Genomic DNA, 26999 nt, shown 5'->3' on the forward strand with positions numbered 1-26999 from the left:
GAGAGATGTTTGGCAGGTTGGGCATATGAAGCATACAGAAATGCATCTTAATATTAGGTTCAAGAAAGCCCATTTTCACCTTACAGAAATGCATCTTAATATCACATGGTCAGCAATCTGACCCTACAAATTTGCCCATTCAGAGCAAATAGATTATAGTTTATGGCAAGAAAGCCAGTTAAAACAAATTCCATCCAATATGCCCTTCAACGGAACTCACACCCACCACAAGATCAAGCAGCACATCATAGGTGACCCCGCTCTAACTAATAAATGGGTAACTTGAACCTCACTGGAAACCCTCTTTCCATAACCTTATTGAACTTATGCAGAACTTTGAACTTCGTTGACATGCAGAATGCTGCTGAAGATTAATGAGATTTATTTTGAAAAGGTAAAAATCAATATGAAAAGGAAGGAGAGTTGAAGAACATACCGCAGGGGATGACTGCACACCTCTCTCTTATCAGAACCTAAAATAATTAAACATTACAAGATATTATAAAATGAATATTAGAGGACCTTGCAGAGCATACTATTAAGATGAAGCAATGAGTGAATTCACAGCATACCCCACATTAAATTCACTTATTCCTGTGTTTAAAAAGATAAAAAAAGGTTTGCAAGCACCAGTCGTTTCCGACTCTGGGGTGATGTTGCATCACGGCATTTTCACGGCAGACTTTTTATGGGGTGGTTTGCCATTGCCTTCCCCAGTCATCTACACTTCCCCCCAGCAAGCTGGGTACTCATTTTACCAACCTCGGAAGGATGGAAGGCTAAGTCAACCTTGAGCCGGCTACCTGAACCCAGCTTCTGCTGGGATCGAACTCAGGTTGTGAGCAGAGGGCTCGGACTGCAGTACTGCAGCTTTACCACTCTACGCCACAGGGCTCTCTTTTCTTCCTGTGTTAGAAGAACACAATTTACTTCCAGCCATGAGCAGCAGCCCCAGTGATGAGATAGTAGTGGAGTTATCTGGATAGAAAAGAGATTAGGTTCAAGAAAGCCCATTTTCACCTTAGGCGATTTCCCATTTTATAGGATCATGGGTTCTTTTGCAGCACAGTACACTTCTATAATGGGACAAAATAATGAAATATTTCCATGGTATAGAATTAATAATGCTGGATCCACCTACTGCACTCTCACTAAGATTTCAGACAAATCCTTTAATCTAAGTAGTTTCAAAAACAACAACAAAACAAGTGTGTGAAGATGGTGTATCTTCTTATTTCCTCCTGTTTTTGTATTTAGGATAAGTGTGATTGGTAGTAGCTTTCTAAGGCAGATTACAAATAGGTTTAATTAGTTATGCTTTGGGGAGTAGTACCACTATGAAAAGTTTCCTTTAAAGTAACTAACCATGCCTATAGGATATCAAAATAAGGCCACTATCCTCTCTGTTGCTCTGGGCAAAACACCTAGCTTCCACTCTGGAAAGTCTTAGCACAATCTGGAATAAGATAATCTGTAACACACTGGGCTGAGGAATCTAGAATGGGCCAGAGAGGACTCACATTTACATGATAAGACCAAGCATCATTTGAGATATCCCCAAAATTGCACTGCATCACACAGTATTTCATATTTCTAGACTAAACTCACATTCTACAAGAAGTTTTGTCCCAACTGGAATTTGAGATTTCTATATGAATTCTATTTAGGGAAGAATTTGGAAAGACTGCTAGTTAAGGCTGCGATCACACACACTAAATAATGCACTTTCAATCCACTTTTAATTCACTTTCCAACGGATTTTGCCAGTCCACACAGTAAAATCCAGTTGGAAAGTGCACTGAAAGTCCATTATTTAGTGTGTGTGATTGCAGCCTAAGTTTCCTTTATTTAGTGACAGACTCTCTCTCTCTTTTTAGTTACAAATTAATTTCTGAAAGTTGTCTCTCAACATATGTTAACTTTGTTTTTTACTATGTATGAAAATCACATGTTACATAGTATTGGCTTCAGTAGGAAATAAATTAGCAACAAAAATGAAAAGACTTTGAGAGTGAATGAAGCGAGCGCCTACTTGTGTCTGCATCCTCTCTTGGCTCGCGCTTGGAAGGGAGTTGTAAAACGCTCTCCCACTAAACATAGACTAGAGTCCCAAGACAGCCCAAAAACTCACTCACAAATTGATTGGCAGTGCACCCATTATCCATCCCCAAACCAAAAGTGAATGCTGGTTTAAAATCTGCAAAGCAATCCAAATTTCCCCAGTCCCCATCCACACATGCCTAATAATAGTGAAAGGGCCATTGCAGCCCCCAACTGTAACCGACAGCACCCACAGGCCAAGCCAGGATAACCCAGGTTTTTTTTTTTCAGAGGCAGGAGGAAGAAAGAGGGAGGTGCCAGTGATGATGACAGGAAGCCGGCAGCCATACCAATGCTGAGGTCCCTCTAATGGGACAGTGATAGCTGGTGTGTTGCTGCTGAGCTGAGAGAGAAGGAATGGTTCCCTTCCTCTCACACAATCTGAGGCCCTCCCAGTGATCTTCCTCATTCGGGGTGCAACTCTGGCTTACCTCCTCGTGGTGCACCGTGGGTAATGCAAAAGAGCCTGGACCAGCCAACCATCCATCACTCAAGCTAAGTCTAAATGATTCTTGCTTTGTGTCAGATACAGAATGATGTGGAGCTAGGTGTGGTCCACCGCTTCTCGTTTGAGAGTTGTGTTGTTTGGGGCCCAGAACCAGCACGCTTGTTGTGCTTGGCCAGCTCTCCCCGCGTTGTTTGGGGCCCAGAACCAGCACGCTTGTTGTGCTTGGCCAGCTCTCCCCGCGTTGTTTGGGGCAGGGCTGGAAGCTGGCATCTATAGATTGTGTGTTCTGTGGCAGGGAAGCTGGCATCTGGGTGAGAGACCCAGAACCAGCATGCTTGTTGTGCTTGGCCAGCTCTCTCTGTGTTGTTTGGGGCACGGCTGGAGAGCTGGCATCTGGGTTTGCTGCAGGCAGGTCTGCAGAGCAGACCTTCAGCAGATTGTGTTTTGTGTGACAGTGATGTTGGCAACTGGGTTTATATTGGTTCCAGGCCAGCAGGGTTCATAGAGTACATAGATGGATGCAGTGCATTTGGGTCCTATACAGATTCTCTGGTGTGAAGTTAGGTTTGGACCCCCTGGTCCAATTTTTTTTGGCCTTGTGGGTTTTGTGTGGGACAGTGCCCTGAAGCTGCGCAGCAGTTTGGGGGGCTCTCCTCAAAACTCCCTGCTCCCCAGAGCCACTTTTCCCACGACAATTACAGTGAGGAAGTGGCTCTAATTGGTTTTTTCTCACCATTGGGAACAGTGTTCTTTTTGGGCCAAGGGGGTTGCATGCAGGGGAGTCCCCTGAAACTGCCCTGCAGTTTTGGGGCTTCTCCCTCAAACCCCCCCTCTGACCAGAGCCACTTTCCTCACAGCAATTATAGTGGAGGAAGTGGCTAATTGCGCTTTCCCAGCATTGGTGGCAATGGGCCTTCCTGGCACAATCTTTTTGGGACTTGGGGAGTTTGTAGGGGAGAGTCCCCTGCATTTTTGGGGGCTCTCCCTCAAACCCCCTGCCCCCCAGTAGCCTCTGACCATGCCCTATGTTGTCATTGATTTCAATGGCCCATAGGGTATAATGGTGGGATAGGGGCACCCCTCTTTGGGTGCCCCTGCAATGGGATCCCTGGCCCAATCTTTTTGGGACTTGGGGGGGGGGGTTGTAGGGGAGAGTCCCCTGCAGGTCCCCTGCAAATTTGGGGGCTCTCCCTCAACCCCCCTCCCCTCCAGGTGGCTTCCAATATACCCTATTTTGCCATTGATTTAATGGGCCATAGTGTATAATGGGGCCGTATATTCGGAAATAGCCGCGCATCTACCGTATATACAGCTATTCTGAGTACCGGTATTCGGAAAGATACAGTATTCCATATTTTTGTCCCCGTATATTTCTGAATCCGATTTTTTCCTTTTTTTTTTTTTGCACACCGCTAACAGATATCTGAGCCCGTTTAGTCTATTTTGAGCACCTAAGCCATTCTAATCATTTGTTCACTCTACAATCAGAGACCCTCACTTGGGGAGATTGGATTGGGGTCTCCCATTATCTGAGGTGCTTTCTAGGCTGAGGTGGGAAACCACAGAAGCAGCATCCGTGTCAGAGAGAGAAAGGAAGCTCTAAAGCAAGAATGGCCAAACTGGCTTAATTCAAGAGCCACTTGGAATAAATGTTAGATGTTTGAAAGCCACAAGACATGAACATCAGATGTTTGAGAGCAGACAGGCAGGCAGGCAGGTAGGAAGGAAGGAAAATAGATGGGGAGAGAGGAGGGGAGGAGTGAAAAGAAAGCAACTTTAACTTTAAATGCATTCTCTTCAAGCTGCTGGCTGCCTTGGCTTGAAGCAGTGATTTAAAGAGACAAATGCCTTCTCCAAGCCAGCCAGTGGAGCTTACAGTAGGTCCTGTATTAGGAGCCCTCTAAACTCTTGGGATGATTGGCTACATCAAGAGGCGTGGCCTAATATGCAGAGGAGCTCCTGCTAGAAAAAGAGCCCTGGCCTTCGCCCTAACAAAGAAGACACAATTCATGTTCATCCAAGTGTGGTATCTTAGTGGAATAACTTCTTGAATAGGGTCTTAGTCATCATTACACTAGGTAGGACAGATGTTGCCAGTGGGAACAAAGTTCACAGCATCTATGGCAAGATCATGAAGGAAAGGTCCCAACTGGGCAATGAGAAGAAGAAGAAAAAAACATTGGATAAGAATGAAGAAAAAAACAACTACGATGGCACTATCTAGCAAGGCGACCACTTATAGCAGTGGCAAAAACGGGATTGTGGGAAGGGGGTGTCTTGCTCAAGGCGCACTTGACACTTTCAGTGGAAGAACCCACACAGGCATCATCTCCAAGAGAGTGAGCCATCCCACTTCAGAATAGTTTTAAAGCTAGAAAGAAACACCCATGGCTGGCCTATGAATGCACAGGCCCAATGTGGGATGCACAGCAAGACAGAAGATGAAAATCTACAAAATTCACTGTTGACTGGTTGTATGACTAGGCCATTCAGAAGCAAAAAGAGATATGGCTTTTGTACCTTTAGTGGTGTAAAAGTCACAAATACATGACAAACCACACCTATTGAATCTACACCACTATTAAAATTTGGTATTCTCTTTTGTACTCACATTTTTATCATGCTTATCAACTTAAAAGGTGCATTTGTTCTCCTTCCCAGTGGAAAAATAAGTGTGTGTGTGTGTGGGGGGGGGGTGTCTCTGGGAAGACATTTATCTATACAAGAAGTGTAGATGGTTTGCTGAAAAATAATAATAATTCCAATTACATAATATTTCACACCACTGATTTTGCTGGGTAATGAAAAGAATTACAAATGAGTTCTTGGAGCTGTAAAACGAACTGATAGAGACAAGTAAGTTAAACAGAATATTCCTTGGTACTGAAAGTTCTTGGCCCAAAGGACTCCAAGAGACAACAAATTCCTAAGTGGAAACCCAAAGAACATTTAAAATTCAGAGAGGAGAAGGAGACCATGGCCATTGTGGCAAAGAGAAAAAAAATGGTGGACTTTGAGAGTGGGTATCTGTCCCCAAGTCTCTATTTAGCCTCTGAGCTCATTAGGAGATTTTTGGCCCCATTTTGCCACATGACAAATAGAAAATCCCATGCATACTGCCTGGGCTCTATGTAATAAGGGCGTCGTATAAACTAGATAGCTACTTTTGCCTTTTTCATTCAAAGAACTGAAGAAAATGTTTTTTAAAAAAAGCTTTTGAAAACAAAAAGCTTTTCTGAAAGTGTCGGTGAGGGAGAAATCCACATACAGAACTAAAATTATATTCAGAATCACAGTTAAAATTAAATGTCTGTAGGATGTTTTTTAAGAAGATCTAAGAGGACTAAATCAGAAAAGCCTTCCATTAGATTAAAACGCAACCCATCTTTTTAAGCTGAATTGTCCTCATGGAAATATCATTCAGAGGAAAGAAAACGAGGGAGGGAAAGATAGGACCAATGGGGAAGAATTGGCTCAGCTCTTGGAAAACTTTTAACTGGCACATCTGTGGTCTTTCTCTTTTAGTCTGTTTTAAGCATACCTTGAACCATCAGCTCTGCCAACACAGAAGCCTTCCCAGCAGCATTCATCACAGTGCATGTGTAAATTCCAGCATCAGTCAGCTGAACATTCTCGATTTCCAAAAACTGGATGCCTCCTTTCTCAAACACATGGAAACGATCATTTTGCTGCACCTGCATATCACCCTGCACACAGCATGAAGAAATCGTTGATTTTTTTTAAAATCCCATCAGCTTCTAACAAAATAACATATTACCCTCCTTACTATTTTCTCTGCTTTATATAATTAATTCTAATAAGACGTACTCAGAATATGGGTATTTCAAGTTACCTAGGCATAAAGCAATATCCTGATAAATCTATCATTCTGTGTCCTTGCGTCATTTTAGGAACTCTTTAAGTTACTTAAGACCTTGTGCTCTGCTCACCATTCATCTGCTCCTAAGAATCACATCACTTGGAAAATAATTTCTGAGTTACATGACAAAGCAAACCCCTCACGCACGAGTGATAGAAATTAAGCAAAATTATGCCATTGTTCAGTTTAAGTACAAAATCAGTACAGATAGTATTACAGGCTGTCACACTATGGGATTCTTCCATCCAGCCTCCCTTCCTGATAAAGAAGATGTACTTGGAATTCCATGAATTGCCACCCAAGGGAAAAAAACCATACTCTTTCTGCATGTTGAACACGACAGGAGAAGCAGGGTCCTTTGGCAGCCGGGATTGTTATTTTCAGTCTTAGAAGTCATTTGTTTCTTGCTCAGACCTTTCCGTTTGGATGCAGATCCTCCAGCCAGATGTCACCAAACATCCAGCTTTCCCAGCCAATTCAGGAATGCCTCTTCAGTTTTCTGTGCACCGAGGCCTAGCTACAGTTTCTCAGAGTTAAGGTGGTTAGGATTTATTGTATGTGTCAGTTCTGAGTTTTTGACTTGTCCTACTTTCATATGGACCCACACTCTTCCACCATCATAAGTCTAATATGTCTTTTGATTACCTTAATTAGTTTATTTTTCATGGAATGGCTATCAAACATCTCACCGATCTCTATATTAATAATGCCGGTTTTCTGATATAAAGTGCAAAAATCTTAACCAAACGAGAAATGCAAAAAGAAACCTTGTATGTCGTTTGCTTTAGCAGAGAACAAGGAGAATAGCTTCCTAAGCGATCATACCTTGGACCAAGTGACTTGAGGCTGAGGCCGCCCTGTTATCTTACAGGAGAATTTACCAGTCTGTCCCTCTCGTACAATGACACGGTTGGGTTTCGTAGCAAATTTGGGTGGACATTCACTCCAGATGCTTGGCCGTTGCTCCACGGGTGGAACAGGAAGTCTGCCACTAGACAGGAAACAAGCATTGCCAGTGCTTTTAAATATCATTTGAACCATGCTTCACTTTATAACTGTTTTCATGTGACTGAAACAGACAAAGCGGTAGGCAATACGGTGCTCCTCTTTGAACATATACCTGGGTGCTGATATGCAGGGACAGTGGCTCAGTGGTAGAGCATCTGCTTGGGAAGCAGAAGGTCCCAGGTTCAATCTCCGGCATCTCCAAAAAAGGGTCCAGGCAAATAGGTGTGAAAAACCTCAGCTTGAGGCCCTGTAGAGCAGGGGAGGGACAGTGGCTCAGTGGTAGAGCATCTGCTTGGGAAGCAGAAGGTCCCAGGTTCAATCCCCGGCATCTCCAAAAAAGGGTCTAGGCAAATAGGTGTGAAAAACCTCAGCTGGAGACCCTGGAGAGCAGGGGAGGGACGGTGGCTCAGTGGTAGAACATCTGCTTGGGAAGCAGGAGGTCCCCGGTTCAATCCCCGGAGCCGCTGCCAGTCTGAGAAGACAATACTGACTTTGATGGACTGAAGGTCTGATTCAGTAGAAGGCAGCTTCATATGTTCATACGAATGCAAGTCTGAAGGGTGCACAGGTATAATATTTAGAACATGTCTTTTGAAAACATTAGAAAGTCATGACCCAGTTTTTTCCCAGCCACCATTCCAGAGTATTTCAAAGGAGCATGTGTCAAATTTTACACATGAGTTCTAGGCAGACTTGCCACATACAAATACAACAACTAATTATGCTAACTGAACAAAGCACTGTAAAATCATTGTATTTTTACAGCACATTGGAGGATGCTCTCTGAGGGGATGCAGTAAAGATGCGCATATGAAGATCACTGCCACAGGCTTCTTGAAGAACTGGATACCGTTTTGCTACACACTTTCATTCAAAATACACACAACACAAATATACAACTCAAGCATGCTCTCTGACAGCTCTGGTGAATCCTACAAAGTACCAAACAGCTTAAATTAGAGCAAATTGTTTACTTATTGGCCAGTTTCCCCCAAATTATTCCACAAAACTATGGAATCACTATCAACTACCTGCTTTGTCTTATAATCATGTAGAGCTGCATATATAAACGACTTTGTAGAAAACTGAGAATGTGTTTTTAAAACGTATGACACCACTGCTCAGCTGATGTCAAATAAATATTTATTGCTATTAGCTTGTAGTATACAGATTCTGTCAAGTCAGAATCTCAGTCAAAGAGCATCCTGGGTAAAACCAAAGTATATTCAAATGCTGCTAGCTTAACCTTTCCCTACCCCCCTCCTTCGTATACTGGGTAGTTTTGCTTTGAAATGGAAAGATGTGAAAGCCTTATCTGCGCCTTCTCAGGCCTGGCTCAGAAGGCAGTCAGGAGTCTACTACGATCAAGGCCAAAGCAGGCCTGAGAACGAATTGGTAACATCAATGTGTGAATGTTCCCTGCATAACGCCCCCTATAGGAATTCCTTTGAAGTATTCCTTATATGCTTGTATCTACTGTATGTTCTTCAGTCTTTCAATACTGGCCTAGCCTCAAGTAACAGTATCAATAAACTAATTTCTTTGTATCAACGACTCGTTATTGAATCTGCCGCCTTGACAGATTCAACCCATTTTAACTGGTCGCTTGCAAAACATAAAAAGGAAATAATAAAATTTTAATCCATGCATCTGCAACAATAAATGAGAACCTTCCACTTTCAGGATTCTTTCTTTGGCTGCTGCTCTTTTCCGTAAATGTTCCGTGTAAGGCAAAACAGGCACAAACATTTAATAAAACGAATTCAGTTAGAGCAGAGATGCGCCACTCCTCTTACACTTGGAATCATGCTAGAAATATCTAATGCAACACAATGTATGGGTATACTTCCTGCATAAATTTAACTTACATAGCCACAAACAGAGCACATGGCAGGTTATGGTGGAAAGATACTGTGAATTCTGTTGTGATTACAACATTTCCAAAGTCTGAAAGTGCTGCTGTATGCATGACAGTTCAACCAACAGCTTTAAATAACATTTTGCAACATTCAGGGATTCCTTAATGATGCAGACAGAGCCAGTCCAAACCAGTTTCAGGCCTGGTTATGAGTCTGAAACAGCCCTGGTCCTCATTGAATGTGCTAGGAGATGAACTGGGGAGTGCAACCCTGTTAATTCTCCTGTAACCCCATTAATGCTTCTGGACTTCTATGCAGCTTTCAATACTATCAATCAAGTGGTCCTGCAAAGTTTTGTCTTGCCCTCCATGCTTTTTAACATCTATGAAAAGCCACTGGGAGAGGTCGACCAGAGATTTGGGCTGAGTTGCTACCAAAATGTGGATGACACTCAGTTCTATCTTCTGCTTCCAGCAGATCCATGGGAAGCTGTGAAAACAATGAACAGGTGACCTGGAGGCAGTTTCGGGATGAATGAGCTAAAATTAGATCCAGACAAAATGGAGGTGTTACTTGTAAAGTGAGGGTCTAATCCAGGTATTGGGATCCTTCCTATTCTGGGTGGGGTTGCACTCCCTAAGGGAGTAAGTTTGTAGCTGTGGCGCTGCTAGACCTGTTGAATAAACAGGTGGCAGCAGCAGCCAGGAATACCCTCCACTAGCTTTGGCTGGTGACTGGAAGCTACAGTTAGTACAGAAATGATGCAGCCAGAACACATTGGAGTGGGTTATAGGGACCATATCACTTCAGTCTTGTTCCATCTACAATGGCTCCCAATTTGCTTCTGGGCTCTCAAGGAGCTATTATTTACCTTCAAAGTCCTATATGGCTTGCAACCTGCATATTTGAAGGACCACCTACTCTCATATGAACTTACCCAATCACTCCAGTCACTTTCAAAGGCTTGGTTTCATGCCCCCCCCCGGTCCCCCCCATCTGAGGCTGGATGGATTACATCCCAAGAAAGGGCCTTCTCAGTTGTGGCACCAAAACTTTGGAGCTTGCTCCCTGGGGAGGTTAATTTGTCTCCTTTTATTGTTGTCTTCCACCAGCAGGTAAAGGCTTTTGTGTTTTGTTTGCCATTCCCTTTCTTATTAGCTATCTCCCCTGTTTATGTATTTTTATGATTTTAAGTGTATATATGTACTAATAGTTTTAATATTTTATATATATTTGAATTTTAAATACTTTTAAATGTTTGTCAACTTGGAGACACTGAATTGAGTGTAAAGACAACACAGAAATGTTGTATGGAAATAAATCAGTGTTGGCCCAGCTCTGCTCATACTGATAAAATTCAATGTAGTCACAAAAAGCCCCAAAATACGAAGCAATACTGTTGAAGGATTCAATCCATGCAAGCTTATGTTGGGCAATGTCCATTTCACAACAGCAAGCATATTGGAGCAGTGTAGGAATCCAGCCACACACTAACAGGAGATAACAAATTGTGATAGATTTCAAGTGGGGGATTTCAGGCAAACCAAGACATTTGGGAACCAGGTGCATTCCATACAATAGCTTACCCATAAGCAAACAAGCTGTGTCCATCTTTGTCTGCTTCTGCAACATATCAGGACACTAAGAGGTGAGAAACCATATACACCTCAGCTCAAGGACCAATCTCAGTGATATGAAACTACTATTCAAGAGCAACTTGATCATTCTGAATAAAACAAGGTCATGATGAAGATATTGGTAAAAACACTGAAGGCCTCAGAAATACAAATCAGAAAACAATTATTTGGGCCTCCTTTGATTTGATTGTTCTTTTTAAAAAAGTGAACAGTTGACTCATCATATAACCAATAATTCCCACTGAAATGAAATAGCACACCGGAAAGGGGAGTGGAAAAGACAAAACCTGCAGTTTAGTGACTTTTAAGAGGCAAGCAAAATGTACTTGAATCAGACATTATTGAAAAGAATGCTTTTAAAGATAGCAAACTACCACTGGGTTTTTGTTTGCGTGTTTTTTGATGGGAAAAGGGTGATTTCAAGACTATTCTAAAAAGTTATTGGTAGATTTCAATTCTACAAATGTGGAAAACATTAGAATTCTCACCCAGAACTCTTGGCAGCAAAAGGAAGGCTGGACTTCTTTGAAACATTTTCTGTACACAGAAAACAGAAAGCTAGTTATAAAAGCTATCAAAACAACACTTTCAGCCTAACAACAAGGCTTTTGGCATGTATCATAACGGTCTAAAGTCTTCCTCTAGCCTATGGAGCATTCCTCCGATTTTACTGGATCTTTATCCCACCCTATATTCTGAAACTCAGAGTGGTCACAATCTCCTTTACCTTCTCCCTCTCCCCTCCCCCAACAACAGACACCCTGTGAGGTGGGTGGGGCTGAGCGAGATTTTACAGCAGCTGCCATTTCAAGGATAACTCCTACAAAAGCTATGGCTGACCCAAGGCCATACCAGCAGGTGCAAGTGGAGAAGTGGGGAATCAAACCTTGGTTCTCCCAGATAAGAGTCCGCGCACTTCACCACTACACCAAACTGGCTTCAAACTTCAACGAACAGAGAAGCAAAATACATGCCATTGGTTTTGCACTTACAAAATAAAAAACTTAAAATATTTTTGTTCATTCCAGTTTAAAGTTATAATAATGAGACACCAAAAATTGCTTCCACATTGATCCTTTGACCTTTAGGTTATCAGCATACAATGCCTATGTTTAGCGGAAACACTGCTTATGAGAATGCCTCCTATGTCCTTTGAGATATTTAAACATTCTCAGTAGGACATTCAAAGATACAGCTGTTTTGAATTCAAGTCACCTACCTGCCTTTATCTCCTTCTCCCCATATGTTTCTATCCAAAAACAGAAGGTCTGCTTTGTGTTGCAATCAGAAACAAGACACCTGGTCTACATTATACACTGTAATTTTAGCACCATCTACTGGACATGTGTAGGCTTACTTACATTATTAGAAGGACAATACAAAGTTCTCTGCAGAATGAAATGTACTGACCTGAAGGTTTCTTCTCTTCAGTGGGGTGAAGCCATCCACACTGGTTAGGTCATGCCTCCTCTCGCTTTAGGCAGGGCAATGCAAAAAAATTTTGTATGCTCTCAGGGACCTAGAGGGAGTGCCCTGTCCAGATATAAAATAGCCCAGCTCCTAATAAAATAACTTCTTGATCCAACATGGAATTCAAACAATAATAACTTTACTAACTATCACAACAATTCAGAAGGGTCAGAATATATAACTTCCAATGGATGGGAAATACTTGGATGATGTTGCTTCACTGAAGAGAAGAAACTTTCAGGTAAGTACAGTGTTTCGTTCTCCTTCAGTGAGGGAAGTCATCCACAGTGGTTATATAACCAAGCTGGCTCAATACTGGGTAGGTAACTATTCCAGCACTTGGTGGTGTGCCCGTCATACAAATGCATCATAAGCAGACTGCTGTTGATCAATTCTATAATGCTTAACGAAAGTAAGAGAAAGAGGACTATGTAGCTATTCTACATATTTCCTCAGCAGGTGCTTTAGTGGAAAACACGGCTGAGGTTGCTGCCACTCTAGTGGAATGCACCATGATGCCTGGTGGCACCCTAAACCCTTATATTTCATACCCTTTCCATATGCACGATTTAATCCATAGTGCTATGGCCAATTTAGTGGCCCTTCTGCCTAGGTTTACAGTTCTGTGAGATACAAAATGAGAGTCTGGGACATGACTATTCATTTGACGTCAGTCTAGAGAGCCCTTCTCACATCAAACGTATGCCACATCCTCTCCTTTGGGTGCATGGGCCTAGGGCAAAAAGATGGTAGTGAATGCACAGCAGCCAAGAAGGTCAGAGCGCCTGCTCCGGCTGCAACGCCACGGAGGATGTTCTCCGCAGATGAGAACGAAACGTCTGGAAGAAAAACTTTCTCCAGCAGAACACGGCACTTGAGCCCGAAAGATTCTACAAACCCTAATGAAGTAGTGTTAGTTGTTTGTTCAAATGATATGCAGAGTTAACTTTTAGAAGGAACGATTGGTCAGTTCACAGCACCACAAACTTTTTGTGAAAGATACATAGCTCCTTCCTGACTGAAAAAGCGCTTAGTTCTAAGGCCCTCCCGGCAGAGGTTACTGTCACAAGAAAAGCCATTTTCTAGGATAAAAAATCTTAGTTCTATCAACCTTAGGGGCTCAAAAGGAGGTTTGATTAAAAGGCCTGCAGTACTTTTGACAAACTCCAGGCTGGAAATCTATGCTTAATTGATGGTGCCAATAATGCAGCACCCTTCAAGAACCTTTTAATGCATTTTTGAAGCCATTCTGGCCTTCCTTCTGCTTCCCAGAACAAGGTATTTGGTATGAGTCCCTTCTTCCACCCAACATGAAGGCAAGGTTTCCTTATTTGATGGTTTTAGAAGGTCCACGTGTTGTCCCTTTGCCCATTTTTATTGTTAGAATCCCCCCCCCTCCGACCACTCCCCTTCAGAGATCTAACAACAGACTGAGTTCCTGATCTGAACAATATCTTCCCTTCTTAGATCGTTTTAGAACATTTGCTGGAGGGTCCTGCAGAGAGAAAAGTTACTCTGATTCCGATGTGTCTTGATTTTTTTCTTTTAACCGACTTTACCGATCTTCTGTATCTTGACAGAGCCTAATCTGGAGAGAATGAGGAAGAATCAGAAGTGGAAGAAGAGGAAGAATTCTGCCTACTTCAGCACCTGGACCTCCCACTTGTCTCGGAGGAATGGAATCTCCCGTCTTCTGTGGGTTGGTTGTTGCTACTATTCTCCCTATCTCTCCTTGCAAGCTCATCATCTCCAGGGTTGAGCCATTCAATCAAAGGAAGGCTTGCCAAATAGCACTAGAAAGAAAGGCATGGACATCATGTTCTCCTCCGTTGTGGATACTGAGAGTCCTGCTGGATTGGGGGGAGAGGGGGCAGTGTATGAAAGGGAGTCCTCCATAGAGGGAGAAGCCCAGTCTGGGTTCCTTGCTGAGTAGAGGGCCTCCAAATGCTCCCATGGGGCCCTGATAGGGAGGAATTCACCATTCAGTTTCAGTTTGCTTTATTACAGTCCATGACCAAATACACAGCACAATGCAGGCCAACAACAACCACATAAAAATTGTAAAAATCAAGATCGGGTCTTTGGTCTCTGCACTGGCTCCCAGTAATATACTGAGTTTGGTACAAGGTGCTGGTTATTACCTTTAAAGCCCTATATGGCCTGGGACTTGCCTACCTGAGGGACCGTCTCTCCCCACACGTTCCCCAGAGAGTACTGAGATCGGGAACCCAAAACCTTCTTGCTATCCCCGGGCCAAAAGAAGCCCGCCTTAAATCCACCAGGGATAGGGCTTTCTCTGTTATGGCCCCTACTTGGTGGAATCAGCTGCCGGAGGAGGTGAGGGCCCTGTGGGACCTTGTTCAATTCCGCAGGGCCTGCAAGACGACCCTCTTCCGGCTAGCTTACACCTGACTGACGAGTAACTTAACGTAGCTTTCCAGACTTTTGTTATATATTCTGTTATGATGCTTAATGTTTTAAGGTTTTAAATGTTTTAAATATTTATACATCTAAATGTTATTAATTTTATGTTTGACTCCCTGTTGTAAGCCGCCCTGAGCCACCTCATGGGAAGGGCGGGATATAAATCCTAAATAAATAAAATAAAGATGGACCTAAATAGGTAAAACGTAAGATATTTAAAAAATAAATGTGAAAATAAAATATAGGGCATTGGTATGAATAATGAGATATGACAAATAATACAGTAGTGGTCAAACATCTCCTAGCTTAATAAATATAGTACATATAATAAAAAATTTAAATCCTTGTCTCCAGTTTCTCCCAATTGTTCTGGAATCGTGTTCATCCGCTGTGATTCTTTGCAGTGCATCCCTACCCCCACCAACCACCTCAAACTGATAAGTCAATGGTGAGGCTTGTCTCACTCTCTGGGTTGAAGTGAGGGCTGTGGGGAGTTTGCCATTCCGTTTCTGCCTGATCTATCCAGAAGACCCAAGGAGTCCTTGGAACTCGAGTAATCCTCTCCTTTGTCTGGCCCCTCAGACTGGAGGGGCTTTTTTTTCTGATGGTCCTCCATCTTTACAGATCCTGTGCCTTGGACCTTTTTTAAAGAAGACTCCTCCCTATCTGTAAGCTATCTGAACTTTCTTCTTTATTTTTGTACAAGGAGTAAGGCCTGTTGTGAAGAAAAATACAATGGGCTCTAGAAAGAAACTCTGGGCGAATTCTCCCACTTGCTGTCTTCCCACCCACCCAAGAGAAGGCATTCACTCCCCCCCTCACACACACCTCAAGGGGAGCTGATCTTTGCCATCTGGAGAGCAGTTGTAATTCTGAGTGGCCTCCAGCCCTCAGCTGGAGATTGGCAACAGTGGTTCCCTAGAAGGAAATGGCATTGTACCTCTCTGAGGCCCCACCTCTCCTCAAACCCCACCCTCTCCAGGCCCCACCCCTTAAATCTCCAGGAATTTCCTAACATGGAGTTGGCAACCCTATCTCCTTCCCTTTATCTGCCCCTCTGACTTCAGTTTTCCATTGCTTCCCCCCCCCCCTGCAACCTCTACAACAGGGGTGGCCAAACTGTGGCTCGGGAGCCAAATGTGGCTCTTTCACACATACTCTGTGGCTCTCGAAACCCCCAGCACCCCATTGGCTGGTAGCTTGGAGGATGCATTTAAAGTTGCCTTCTTTCCACCTCTCCCTCCCCCATCTATTTGCTTTCTTTCCACCTTCCTTCCTTCCGTCTTTTTTTTTGAGCAAAGAAGAAAACTTTATTGTTTCTAAATTAGCATATTACAATAGTTCACCACTTGATATAGTAGAGAATACAATATGAAGATAAAATTCTTAAACAATAAAATAATATAATATAATATAAACAAAACAACAAAATCTTGGGAAACCTAATTTTACAAAACAAGGGCAAAATAATAATAATAATAATAATAATAATAATAATAATAATAATAATTTTTATTTGTATCCCGCCCTCCCCGCCGAAGCAGGCTCAGGGGGGCTCCTGATGTCAAGGTGACTACAAATGTAGCTAACTCATATCTACCAAGCTGTTCAAAATAATAATATATCTTTGTAAACCTTATGTTTATTAATTGAGTTAAGATAAGCCCGCCTCGGTGGGGAGGGCGGGATATAAATCGAATAAAATAAAAATAAATAAATAAATAAATAAAATAATAAAGAGGATCATAGTCAAGTTTTTCAAGAACGGGCAACCAAATAGCTAAATAATTAGAGTAAGCTTGATAAAGTTCTGTTTGGTTTAGACCCACAGAGATCTTGTCCGTTACAATATGGTCCCATATTTTAGAAAACTAGGTATCGAGGGAAAGTTTCATGTTGCTTTTCCAAGAATAAACAATGGTAGCTTTTGCTGTAATTAAAAGTTTTGTTATTAGAGATTTCTCGGGAGAAACTACTGAAAGGGTGGACCAATCGTTGACTAGGATCAAAGCAGGGTCATTAGGGACAATAATATCGGATGTGTTGGTAATCTGTGCCAAGGTGAGTTCCCAAAATGCCTTAACGCTAGGACGTTCCCACCAACAATGGATATATGATGCCTTGTGGCCACAATTTCTCCAACAGTTGGGAGAGAGCTCTGGAGATATGGGTGACAGACGTAAAGGTGCATAGTACCAGCATGCCAAAAGTTTGTAGTTCTGTTGAGAAATGTTTATTATATTAGATTGTAAAGCTTTGGAAGTCCAAATAGATTCCCACTGTTTGGGTGAGATAATTAGGTTACAGTCCTTGTGCCAAAGCACCGTGTAAGAAGGAAGTGAGGATGTCAATCTTGTTAATAGTATCCGATATAAATTTGAAACAAGGCATTTAGTAGTTTTGCCAAGGCGAACAACCAGAGATTCAAAGTGGGCGAGAAATGGTGTTTTCGATGGTAGAATCATGCAAAAGGTGACATACTTGGAAGTATTCAAACCAAGATGCTAGGGAGAGTAGGTTTTTTTAAAATCAATTTGCGGTTTAGTTAAAGGTTCTTTCTTTCTTTTTTTTGAAATTAGATTAAAAAGTAAGACAAAGAAGTCTTTCTACATGATGGAGAAGAAGAAAGTAGTTGTGCTGGGAGAAACCACCCTTGGCCTATAAATGAAGAAATGATGGATTTGATTGGCATAAGGTAAGGATACTCTGAATCCCAAGTATTTAATAGAGCTTTAAGAAAGGGATTTATAAACTACCAACAGGGTTGTTCTGATTTTTTGAGCCATAGCAGTTCATGGTAATGAAATAGGGAGAAGTGAGATTTTTCAATGATGGCCCAAGGGGGAGTTGGTTTATGGTATAGTAATTTAACCATGTGAACCAGTATTGTAGCTTTATAGTAGCAAGTGATATCCAGGAAGGCTAGGCCTCCTTTGAGTCTTGACCTACGAATAGTGATAAGCTTGATCCTGGCCTTCTTGTATTTCCAGATAAATGACGTTAAGTCTTGTTGCCATTTTTTTTAGTAGAGAGAGGGGAATATCTATAGGAAGGCAACGGAACAGGTAAAGTAATTTTGGGGAAATAAAGGATTTAATCACTTGAATACGTTCAAGCCAAGACAGTGATGATTTGTCCCAATGTTTTAATGATTTAATTGCATTAGGAAGAACTACTTTGTGGTTAACTTTGATTAGGTCAGCCAGCTAGTGGGGCGTTTAGAACTAGATAAGACCAGGTCTTGGTCATCCAGTGGTATGAGTACCTAGCGAGATTAGTTGCCTTGAGGAAGTGGATATTATACTGCCTAGGTTCACCATAGCTGTCCTCCCAAGGAGCAAACGTCTTTAAATTTCAAGACGACAGTCACCATCTGCAGTGATCTTGGATCCCAGAAGTCTGTCACTACTTCCATGTCTTCCCCTTCTATTTGCCAAGGTGTGAATGGGGCCTGATGCCATGATCTTAGTTTTTTTGATGTTGAGTTTCAAGCCTACTTTTGTGCTCTCCTCTTTCAACCTCAACAAGAGGTTCTTTAGGTCCTCCTCACTTTCTGCCATTAGAGTGGTATTATCTGCCTATCTGAGGTTGTTGATGTTTTTCCTGGCAATCTTAATGCCAGCTTGTGCTTCATCCAGGCCAGCATTCCGCATGTACTCTGCATATAAATTAAATAAGCAGGGTGACAATATACATCCTTGTTGAACTCATTTTCCTATTCTAAACCAATCAGTTGTTCTATATCCCCTTCTGACAGTTGCTTCTTGACCTCTGATGTGAATATAAGAGCCTATTATCCGGTTAAGTCTGGCTGTCAGAATGGAGGTAAACAATTTATAATCGTTATTAAGTAGAGATGGGTCGATAAGATCTAGTGTTGAGAGGGTCAGCATCTTTTTTGGGAAGGAGGACAATTTTAGCCTGAGACCATGAAGCAGGCACTTGGCCTGATTCCATGATTAGATTGCAAACCTCTGTGAGATGAGGGATTAGGAATGAGCTGAATTTTTTATAAAACTCAGAGGATAACCCATCTCTTCCTGGGGTTTTGTTAGGTTTGGCAAGTTTGATAGCTTCCATAACTGCAAGAGGATATGGGCGAATCTAAGAAATTTTTGTGTTCTAAAGAGATCTTGCTAACAATATTCTGAGTTTGAAGAAATTTACTTATTGCAATTGGATCCGGATTATCTGAATTTTAGGGCTCTTGGTAGAATTTTTGAAAGACTTCAAGGATTTTCTTATGGAGGTTTGTATCTCTCCAGATTGGTCCTTAATAAAATGAATGTGTCTCTCAGCTATTTGTTTTCTTAACTTCCAAGATAAAAGCTTTAAGGAACGGGGATGATTGTGTCAATAGGATTGTTTGATAAATAATAAGTTTCTTTTAATTTGAGAGGATTCTAGCAGGTCCAATTTTTTCCTCTCTAACAGGAGTTTCTGGTAAATTCTTTTGGAGCTGCTTTATGTTTTTGTTCTAAAGTTTCGATAGTAGGCATTATATCTTGTCTAATTTGCTGTTTCTTTTTTTTTTTGTAGGTTGAGTTCAAGGAAATGCATTTACCTTGAAGTACTGCCTTCATGGCATCCCAGACTGTGTTCTTAGAGACCCCGCAATTAGAATTATGTTCAAAATAAAGTTGAATTTCTTGTTCTATTTGAGTGCAAATTTCTTATTGAATCAAGAAATTTGTTATTGAATCCTTATTTAATGACCGGGTGCAGGAGGGCTGGACTGGGGCTTTCAGGTCTAACGTGCACTCTACCCATGCATGATCAGAAAGGGTTCTCAACCCTATATTGGTTCGGGAGATTTGCTGCATAAGAGAAGTAGCGGTCAAGAAATAGTCAATCCTTGTAAATATGTCGTATTTAGGTGACTAGTATATGTAGTTTTTGACCCCAGAGTTTCTGGCTCTCCATATATCACAGAGATAAAACTGAGTCAGTATATCTGACATTGGGGAAGATGTTTTGAGACAGGGGGAAATTGTTTTAAAGGACCTATCCCATTTGGTGTCAACAATTTGATTAAAATCGCCCCTTATAATGACTTCTCCTTCTTGAAATTGGGTTAATTTGTCTGTAACGAATGGTATTTGAGCACTATTTGGCACATAAAGTGTGGTGAAAGTTTATGGGAAGTCATTTAGTGTCCCTTTTAAAAAACGTATCTCCCTTTAGGGTCTGCTTCCTGGGCCACCAGGGAGAATTTGACTCTCCTAGAAAATAAAATAGCAAACCCCCCCCCCCCTTGATTTAGAGGTACCAGCTGCTGCATATTGTAAGTTGAACCATCGTGAGTGAAGTATGGGGGAGGTGCCTGATTTAATATGGGTTTCTTGGAGAAAAAGGAGATCAGGCTGGAGTTTGGTTAGGGCTGATGAGATGATTTTTTTTTTTTTGTAATTTAGAGAGATTAACTTGAGCTTTGACATCTTAAAGTTATAGCTGAGAAATAGCCAACAGTGAGAGGAGGAATTTTGGATTTTGTCAATAACGAAAAACACTGAGGGTGAGAAAAAAGAGTTGCAAGGTAAATTCAGCATGCCCTGTTGGCTGTGACACAAAATCAACAGCCGGCAACAAAGTCAGAGGCCCAACGTGATTGTATGCATGATTCACAACAATACGCATTGATAGAAAAGAGGATTTAACCAAGATTTGTCCTCTGGATAAAGATTGGTGAAAGCAAACTTTCAGTGGGTTAGAGTGAGGAGAGTAAAAAGTAATACCACTGGCCAAAGTGCAGTCCTGGCTCACCAGAGGGTTAAACTTACGGTAATTAAAAACTAGCAACATGAGTAAAGTGGCATTTGCCATATCACGATGAACAAAATGTTTCCCTTTAATAAACAACCATAACCCAAACACAACAAATAACACAACATGGAATCTTCTATTCATTGTCACCTGTAGGGGCTAATGAAATAACTGGGATGCAAGAGCAAGCCCAAAAGGCTGGTGTACAGTTTAAAAATTCAACTAGGAGAGCAAAAGAATGAAGGCGACCCTGTTGCTCCCCATAAAAAGAATAAACAATGAGCGGTAAAGTAATCTACTCCCTGAGATGGAGTTCAAGGCAGTTCCACAGTACAACATGAAAACAGGATCTGATCTTGCAGAAAACAATAAAAGCGAGTGTCACTTGACCAGCACCTCTTCTTGTAGAAGGGTGGGTTGGGAGGTCTGGATGGACAATCCAGATTGAAGTTAGGAGACTTGGGAGGGTCAATCTGTAAAGCAGTAAGGAGATCAGATCCTGAAGAGCAGTCTGAGGCTGTTAAACATTGACCTTGATGTACAACTGTGATTTGAGAAGAAGAAGAAGACCATCGAAAACAGATTCAGTTTATTTAGAATTGGTCACAAGTCCTTTCTTAGAAGAAGAGTTTCTGGAGATAAGTCAAGAAGGGCGAGAATTTTCTTGCCATGAAAGGTCAAGCCTTCAGTAGAGCTGGTTCTTCGGAGGATTGTGGTTCTGGTTCTGGAGTCTGGAAAGGTGGCTAAGATGTCGGGTGGAAAGTCTTTGGATTTTTCAGATAGGACCCCTATGTGATAGGCAGATTCGACCAGTGGAGCAATGGCATCTTCTGGCCCCGAGACAGAAGCTAGCCATGTAGCCAAAAATATATGAATCTCCTGGTTCCCTTCTGCCTCCTCAGGGATCCCACGAAATTTAACATTATTGGCCCGTAATTTGTTGTCCAAATATAATATTCTGTCCTGAACCCACTCTCCAGACTGCTGTAAGTTCGCTATGTCTTCTTGTGCCTTGGATGCCATTTCATAGGCTGTATCTGCCATCTGAGTCACAGCGGTAAAAGTTGCATTTATTTTTTTGAGTACAGCCTAGATAGGGGCATTAGTAGAGGAGATTTTTTTTCTCCTATGTTTCTTCCAGGTGGGCAATAGTATCATGTTAAGCCTGGGAGGTAAGTGGACACCCCTCCGCCGATGTAGAAGACTCATCTGTCGCCACTTTAGATTCAGCATTTGGGCCACCAGCTGAGTCTTTGTGATTTTGGCCAGGTGGAAAGAAATTTGCCAATGTTTGGGATCCTGAAACTGCTTTACCTCTGGGTGGGTTGTTCTTGCCCATTGTGGGATAAATTGGAGAGATCAGGAGGGAGTAGAAAGCGATTTAGTGGGGAGCAGACCAGGAGTTTCTTCTTCAGGCATCCATCATAAGCTGCATCACCCAGCCCTCCCCTTCCTTCCATCTTGAGGCTCTCACACATCTGACATTCATGTCTTGCAGCTCTCAAACATCTGATGTTTATTCTTTGTGGCTCTTATGTTAAACAAGTTTGGCTACCCCTGCTCTACACAAAGGGCGGGGGGAACCAAAGCAACTTACATCATTCTCTTCTCACCACCCTGTGAGGTGGCTTAGGCTGGAAGTCTATGACTGGTCCAAAATCACCCAATTAGCTTCCACAGCAAAAACCTGGGTCTGGCAGACCCCACTCTAAAGCCCTAACTCATATGTCTCCCTCAAACTCCACCACAGAATCTCCAGGGATTTCCCACCGACCTGGAACTGGCAGCCATAGTCAGCACTGGCCCCAGTGAGTTCTGCCTCACAGGCCTGTAGTGACTTTCTATGGCTGTCTCCCTCCTCCTCCCTCCCTCAACCAATCAAATAAAAGTTTTCTTTCCCTCCTCTGTGAATCAATGCAACAGGCAGCTCAGCCAATGGGGGAGAGTAAGGAGACCAGTAACTGCCAGATCTAAGGTTGATTGCATTTTACTGACAGAATCAGCTTTGCTGGGTAGCAACTGCCACTCAGCTGGGAGAGAGGAGTGGACTTAACCAATGGCACACAAGTACTCTTGATTGATAGCTCGATGGGCCAAAGGTTGATGAAGTGCAGTCTCACCAAGTCCCAACCTATCCGAATGCTTGGAATTGCCAACAAGAAACCAGTTTTATGTCTAAAAGATGTGGAGAATCGGAGCTAAACTCTGATGACCTGCTGGAGTGGCAGGGCTATTCACACTGAAACAGACACTCCCTCTAGGAAGACATACAAAAAATTTGCACAGTCCTGCCTGGAGTGAGAGAAGGTGTGATCTAACCATTGTGGATGACTTCCCCCACAGAACGAGAATAAGTCAGTAGCAGGAAAGGATCAATGTAAAAGTTTCAACAAACATCAAGTATTTGCACATAATTATGCCCTCTTATGTTTTTTTTTTTTAAAGGACAGCAGCTTAAGAATTTGGGCAGCAAAACAAGATGTTCCTTTGCTTTGAAAAGAGCCTTTGCCATGTGATAACTAGGAGGCTTTAGTCAAACTTCTCTTCACCAGTCTCTCTGACTGCAATATGTGGCACCTATTATTCATTTAGAGCAGGGGTCCCCAACCCCGTCTGCAGACCGGTACTGGTCCACAGACTATTGGCAGCCAGGTCGCACGAGAGCTGATCTTCCTCCCCGCCCTCTCTGTTTGCAAAGGAAAGTTGGAGCCACCTGAGCGGTGTCAGGGGAGCACTACAATGCTTGCTCTCTCTCTGTTTGTGTGAGAGTTCATCCAGCACATTTTGTTTTACAGCCTGGGGATTTTGAATTTAAGTCTCCCAAATTGTAGGCTCATATTGACCAGTATACCTGGCTGTGTCTCTATTATTGTACTGCCTCTTAGGAGTTGCAGCTATTTTTCTGGGGAAGACTATGGTTCTGTAAACAAACACTCCAGTTTAGTTTGTGTATTTAAAGTAAAAAAAGTAAAAAAAATATGGGGTGTGTGTGGGGGGAGGGAGTATTTGTGCTTTCCTAGAAATAAAGTGCACAATCGTATCATCCCAAAACCATTGCTCCCCCCCTCTGCACCGGTCCGTGGAAAAATCTTCCACAAAACTGGTCCTTGGTGCCAAAAAGGTTGGGGACCACTGATTTACAGTATTTCTATGACCTGAATTGCAGACTGGATTAAAAACCCAAATGATAGATTAATGAAACTAGCAAATGCAAACCAGACAGAAGGGCTACACAATCTTCTTTGGGTAAAGAAAAGACCTGAATCCAAAAGAAACCTCGACTGATTTCGCACTAGGTTTGTTCTGGGTGAAGAGCCCTTTTGCTCCCAGTACTTCTCCATTTTCACACAAGCTGCCGTGGAGCTGTGAGTTGGTACGTCGCTTTCCCATAGCAAGCGAGATCCTCTTACAAGCGATTTCTGCTTGCCGTGGGAAAGCAACTCACAGCTCCGCAGCAGCTTGTGCGAAAACAGGGGAAAGCACCAGGGCCAAAGGGCTCTCCACCTGGAACAAGCCCTAGTGTGAAATCGGTCCCCATGTAATTAGAGACAGCTGACTTAAAGTCTAAGCATTCTGAAGTGCTAAGCAAATTCTTATTATCTATAACTAAATGAAGGCTTCCCAACCAAAATGTGCTTGGGGACCTGCATTATTTGCATAGTAAACCTGCAGGTTCATTTACACTGCAGAAACAAGGGGAGACAGCGTACTCAGGTACTTAGGAATGCAGGGATGGCGATCCAGTGTCACCCAGTTCTATCACCTCCAAACATATTTCAACACACAGGCAGGTGCAGTCTCAGGACCATTCAGAGCATTTGCTCTTCTGACAGTTTGCATAAAAACTGATACAGCTCTCCTTCCAAATAATGTTTTATTTACTTCCCCCTTCCCTCTTCACTTTGGGTGAAGCAAGTGGCAAACAATACACAGCACTGAACTGCCATCACTCATACCTTCCACTGTTAACTCCACAGCAACCTGGCAAACACCACCATCATTTGTGGCCTCGCATGTATATGGACCACAGTCATCCTCCTGCACTCTTTTGATCACCAAACTGAAAATCCCGCGAATGCTACAGTCCATTAGCCAGCGCTCTCCTCTGGTCATGAGATGTCCATTTTTGTACCATGTGATCCGAGGTTCTGGGTTGCCTCTGACCTAGTAAAAGTGGGTGAAGCAGGGAGGTGGGAAAAGAGGGAAAGAAGAAATAAACACAATGAGTGATTTTATCTGTAAGAAATGCAAGATACGTAAGCAAGCCAGTGGAAAGTATTTTCCGAAGCAATATCTGTTGAATACATAATTGTTAGGAGCCAAATGGCAAAATAAGGCGTATATAAAACTGTAAAATGCAGTTCCAATGGGCACCCACCCAGACAAAAGTTCTTTTGCCTGCTGAAAAGTTTTAAGCACACAAATGAAAAATTCCGAACAGCAAATTCAGAAGGCAAAACTATTACAACATATTGCAACATGAAATGGCAAAGTCCTGTGACATTTTAAAGACCTTGTGATATGAGATTGCACAAATCCAAATTTTCTTCAAAAAATGTATCTAATACTGATGTGCTTAAGGCACCCCCTTGTGTGAGGGCCCCATCCCCTCCTCCAGGCCAAGACCTCATTGGATGGTAGATCCCCCGTTTTATTTGTTTCAATAAGCACCTCTTAAGGGCCAGAAAATACGAAATTTGGGAAGTCTCATAAAGATACCATTGGTACCTTTACCAACGACAATGGAAAATCCCTTGAAAGAAGAGGATGCAGGAGTTTTAAAAAAAAAACTGATTAAGTACAATCCTCCCCCCTAGCTCCATGGCATATCTTGAGCAAGAAAAAAAAACTTTCAGCTCTAAGAACATCACCCAGTATCCTGACATACCCCAGAAGTGTCTGCCAGCTCCAAGACATGCCAAATACAATCATATCTCTGGCTGCAAGGGATACTGCATCACAGAATCAGAGTTGAAAGAAGAAGAAGATATTGGATTTATATCCCGCCCTCCACTCCGAAGAGTCTCAGAGCGGCTCACAATCTCCTTTACCTTCCTCCCCCACAACAAACACCCTGTGAGGTGGGTGGGGCTGGAGAGGGCTCTCACAGCAGCTGCCCTTTCAAGGACAACCTCTGCCAGAGCTATGGCTGACCCAAGGCCATTCCAGCAGGTGCAAGTGGAGGAGAGGGGAATCAAACCCGGTTCTCCCAGATAAGAGTCCGCACACTTAACCACTACACCAAACTTGCTCTCCAGGGACCTCCAGGGTCATCTAGCCAAACCCCCTGCACAATGCAGGAAACTCACAAATACCTCCCCCCACACCCCAGTGACACCTGCTCCATGCCCAGAAGTTGGCAAAAGAAAAAAAAAAGAAAAAACCCTCCAAGATTCCTGAGAAAACTGGCCGGGAGAGAAATTGCAGATAATCTGCAAAGTGGTCATCAGAATTTCCCTGGGCATGTAAGAAAAGGCCACGAGCACAAAGCACTGATGCAGCCCTTCCTGCCCTCCTTCTCCTGATCTGCCTATATCCACAGAATCAGCATTGTTGTCAGATGGCCATCTAGCCTCCAAGGAAGGAGAGACCACCACATCCCAAGGAAGCCTGTTCCACTGGGGAACTGCTCTCACTAATTTCACCTCATTGGTTCTGGTCTGATTTCTGAGGGCAACAGAAAACAACTCCACACCATCTTCTATATGACATCCCTTCAAGTACTTGAAGATGGTTATCATATCACCTCTCAGTTGTCTCCTCTCCAGGCTAAACATACCCCTCTCCTTTCCTCATAGGAACTGGTCTCCAGACCCCTCGCAATCTTTGTTGCCCTCCTCTGGACACATTCCAACTTGCCTATACCCTTCTTAAATTGTGGTGCCCAAAACTGAACACAGTACTCTAGGTGAGGTCTAACCAGAGCAGAATAAAGCGATACTATCACTTTGTTTGATCTGGATGCTATCCTTCTGTTGATACAACCCAAAATTGCATTTGCCTTTTTAGCCACCGCATCACACTGCTGACTCATGTTCAGTGTATAGTCCATTAAAACCTTAAATTCTTTTGCACATACTACTGCCAAAACAAGTCTTCCCTGTCCTATAATTATTGGATTTTCTTACCTAAATGCAGAGCTTTACATCAGTGGTGGATTGGGTCTAAAAATATTGGTTGCCAGGAGACAAAGGGGGCCCACCCACAACTCTAAGGCTATCATTTAATTTTTATAAGAAATAAATAAAAATTTCAAAAAAAACCCACGTAAGTAGGGAAAAGGTACAATTAAAACTTTTGCAAAATAAACGTATGTATATTTTTAGTAATTACAGTGGGCATATATTATACATTTTACTGGCAGTATGCAGTAGATTCTACATGTAAATACAGACTGCATTTTCTCCAGC

General features: G+C 42.5%; 1 protein-coding gene across 2 annotated transcripts in view; it reads right to left on the reverse strand.

The window, feature by feature from the left end:
• The window catches only part of MYLK (myosin light chain kinase), a 440102-nt gene that overhangs the window by 312765 nt on the left and 100338 nt on the right, over positions 1-26999 (reverse strand). For both annotated transcript variants that reach the window (XM_060262723.1, XM_060262722.1), the window contains 5 exons: positions 24546-24753; positions 11421-11469; positions 7254-7419; positions 6090-6255; positions 437-473 (listed from right to left, as the gene is read on the reverse strand). In XM_060262723.1, coding sequence (XP_060118706.1) covers positions 437-473; positions 6090-6255; positions 7254-7419; positions 11421-11469; positions 24546-24753 — 626 coding nt within the window. The remainder of the gene's footprint in view (positions 1-436; positions 474-6089; positions 6256-7253; positions 7420-11420; positions 11470-24545; positions 24754-26999) is intronic.

This window comes from Heteronotia binoei, chromosome 21 (genome assembly GCF_032191835.1).
Source record: "Heteronotia binoei isolate CCM8104 ecotype False Entrance Well chromosome 21, APGP_CSIRO_Hbin_v1, whole genome shotgun sequence".
Taxonomy (NCBI): domain Eukaryota; kingdom Metazoa; phylum Chordata; class Lepidosauria; order Squamata; family Gekkonidae; genus Heteronotia; species Heteronotia binoei.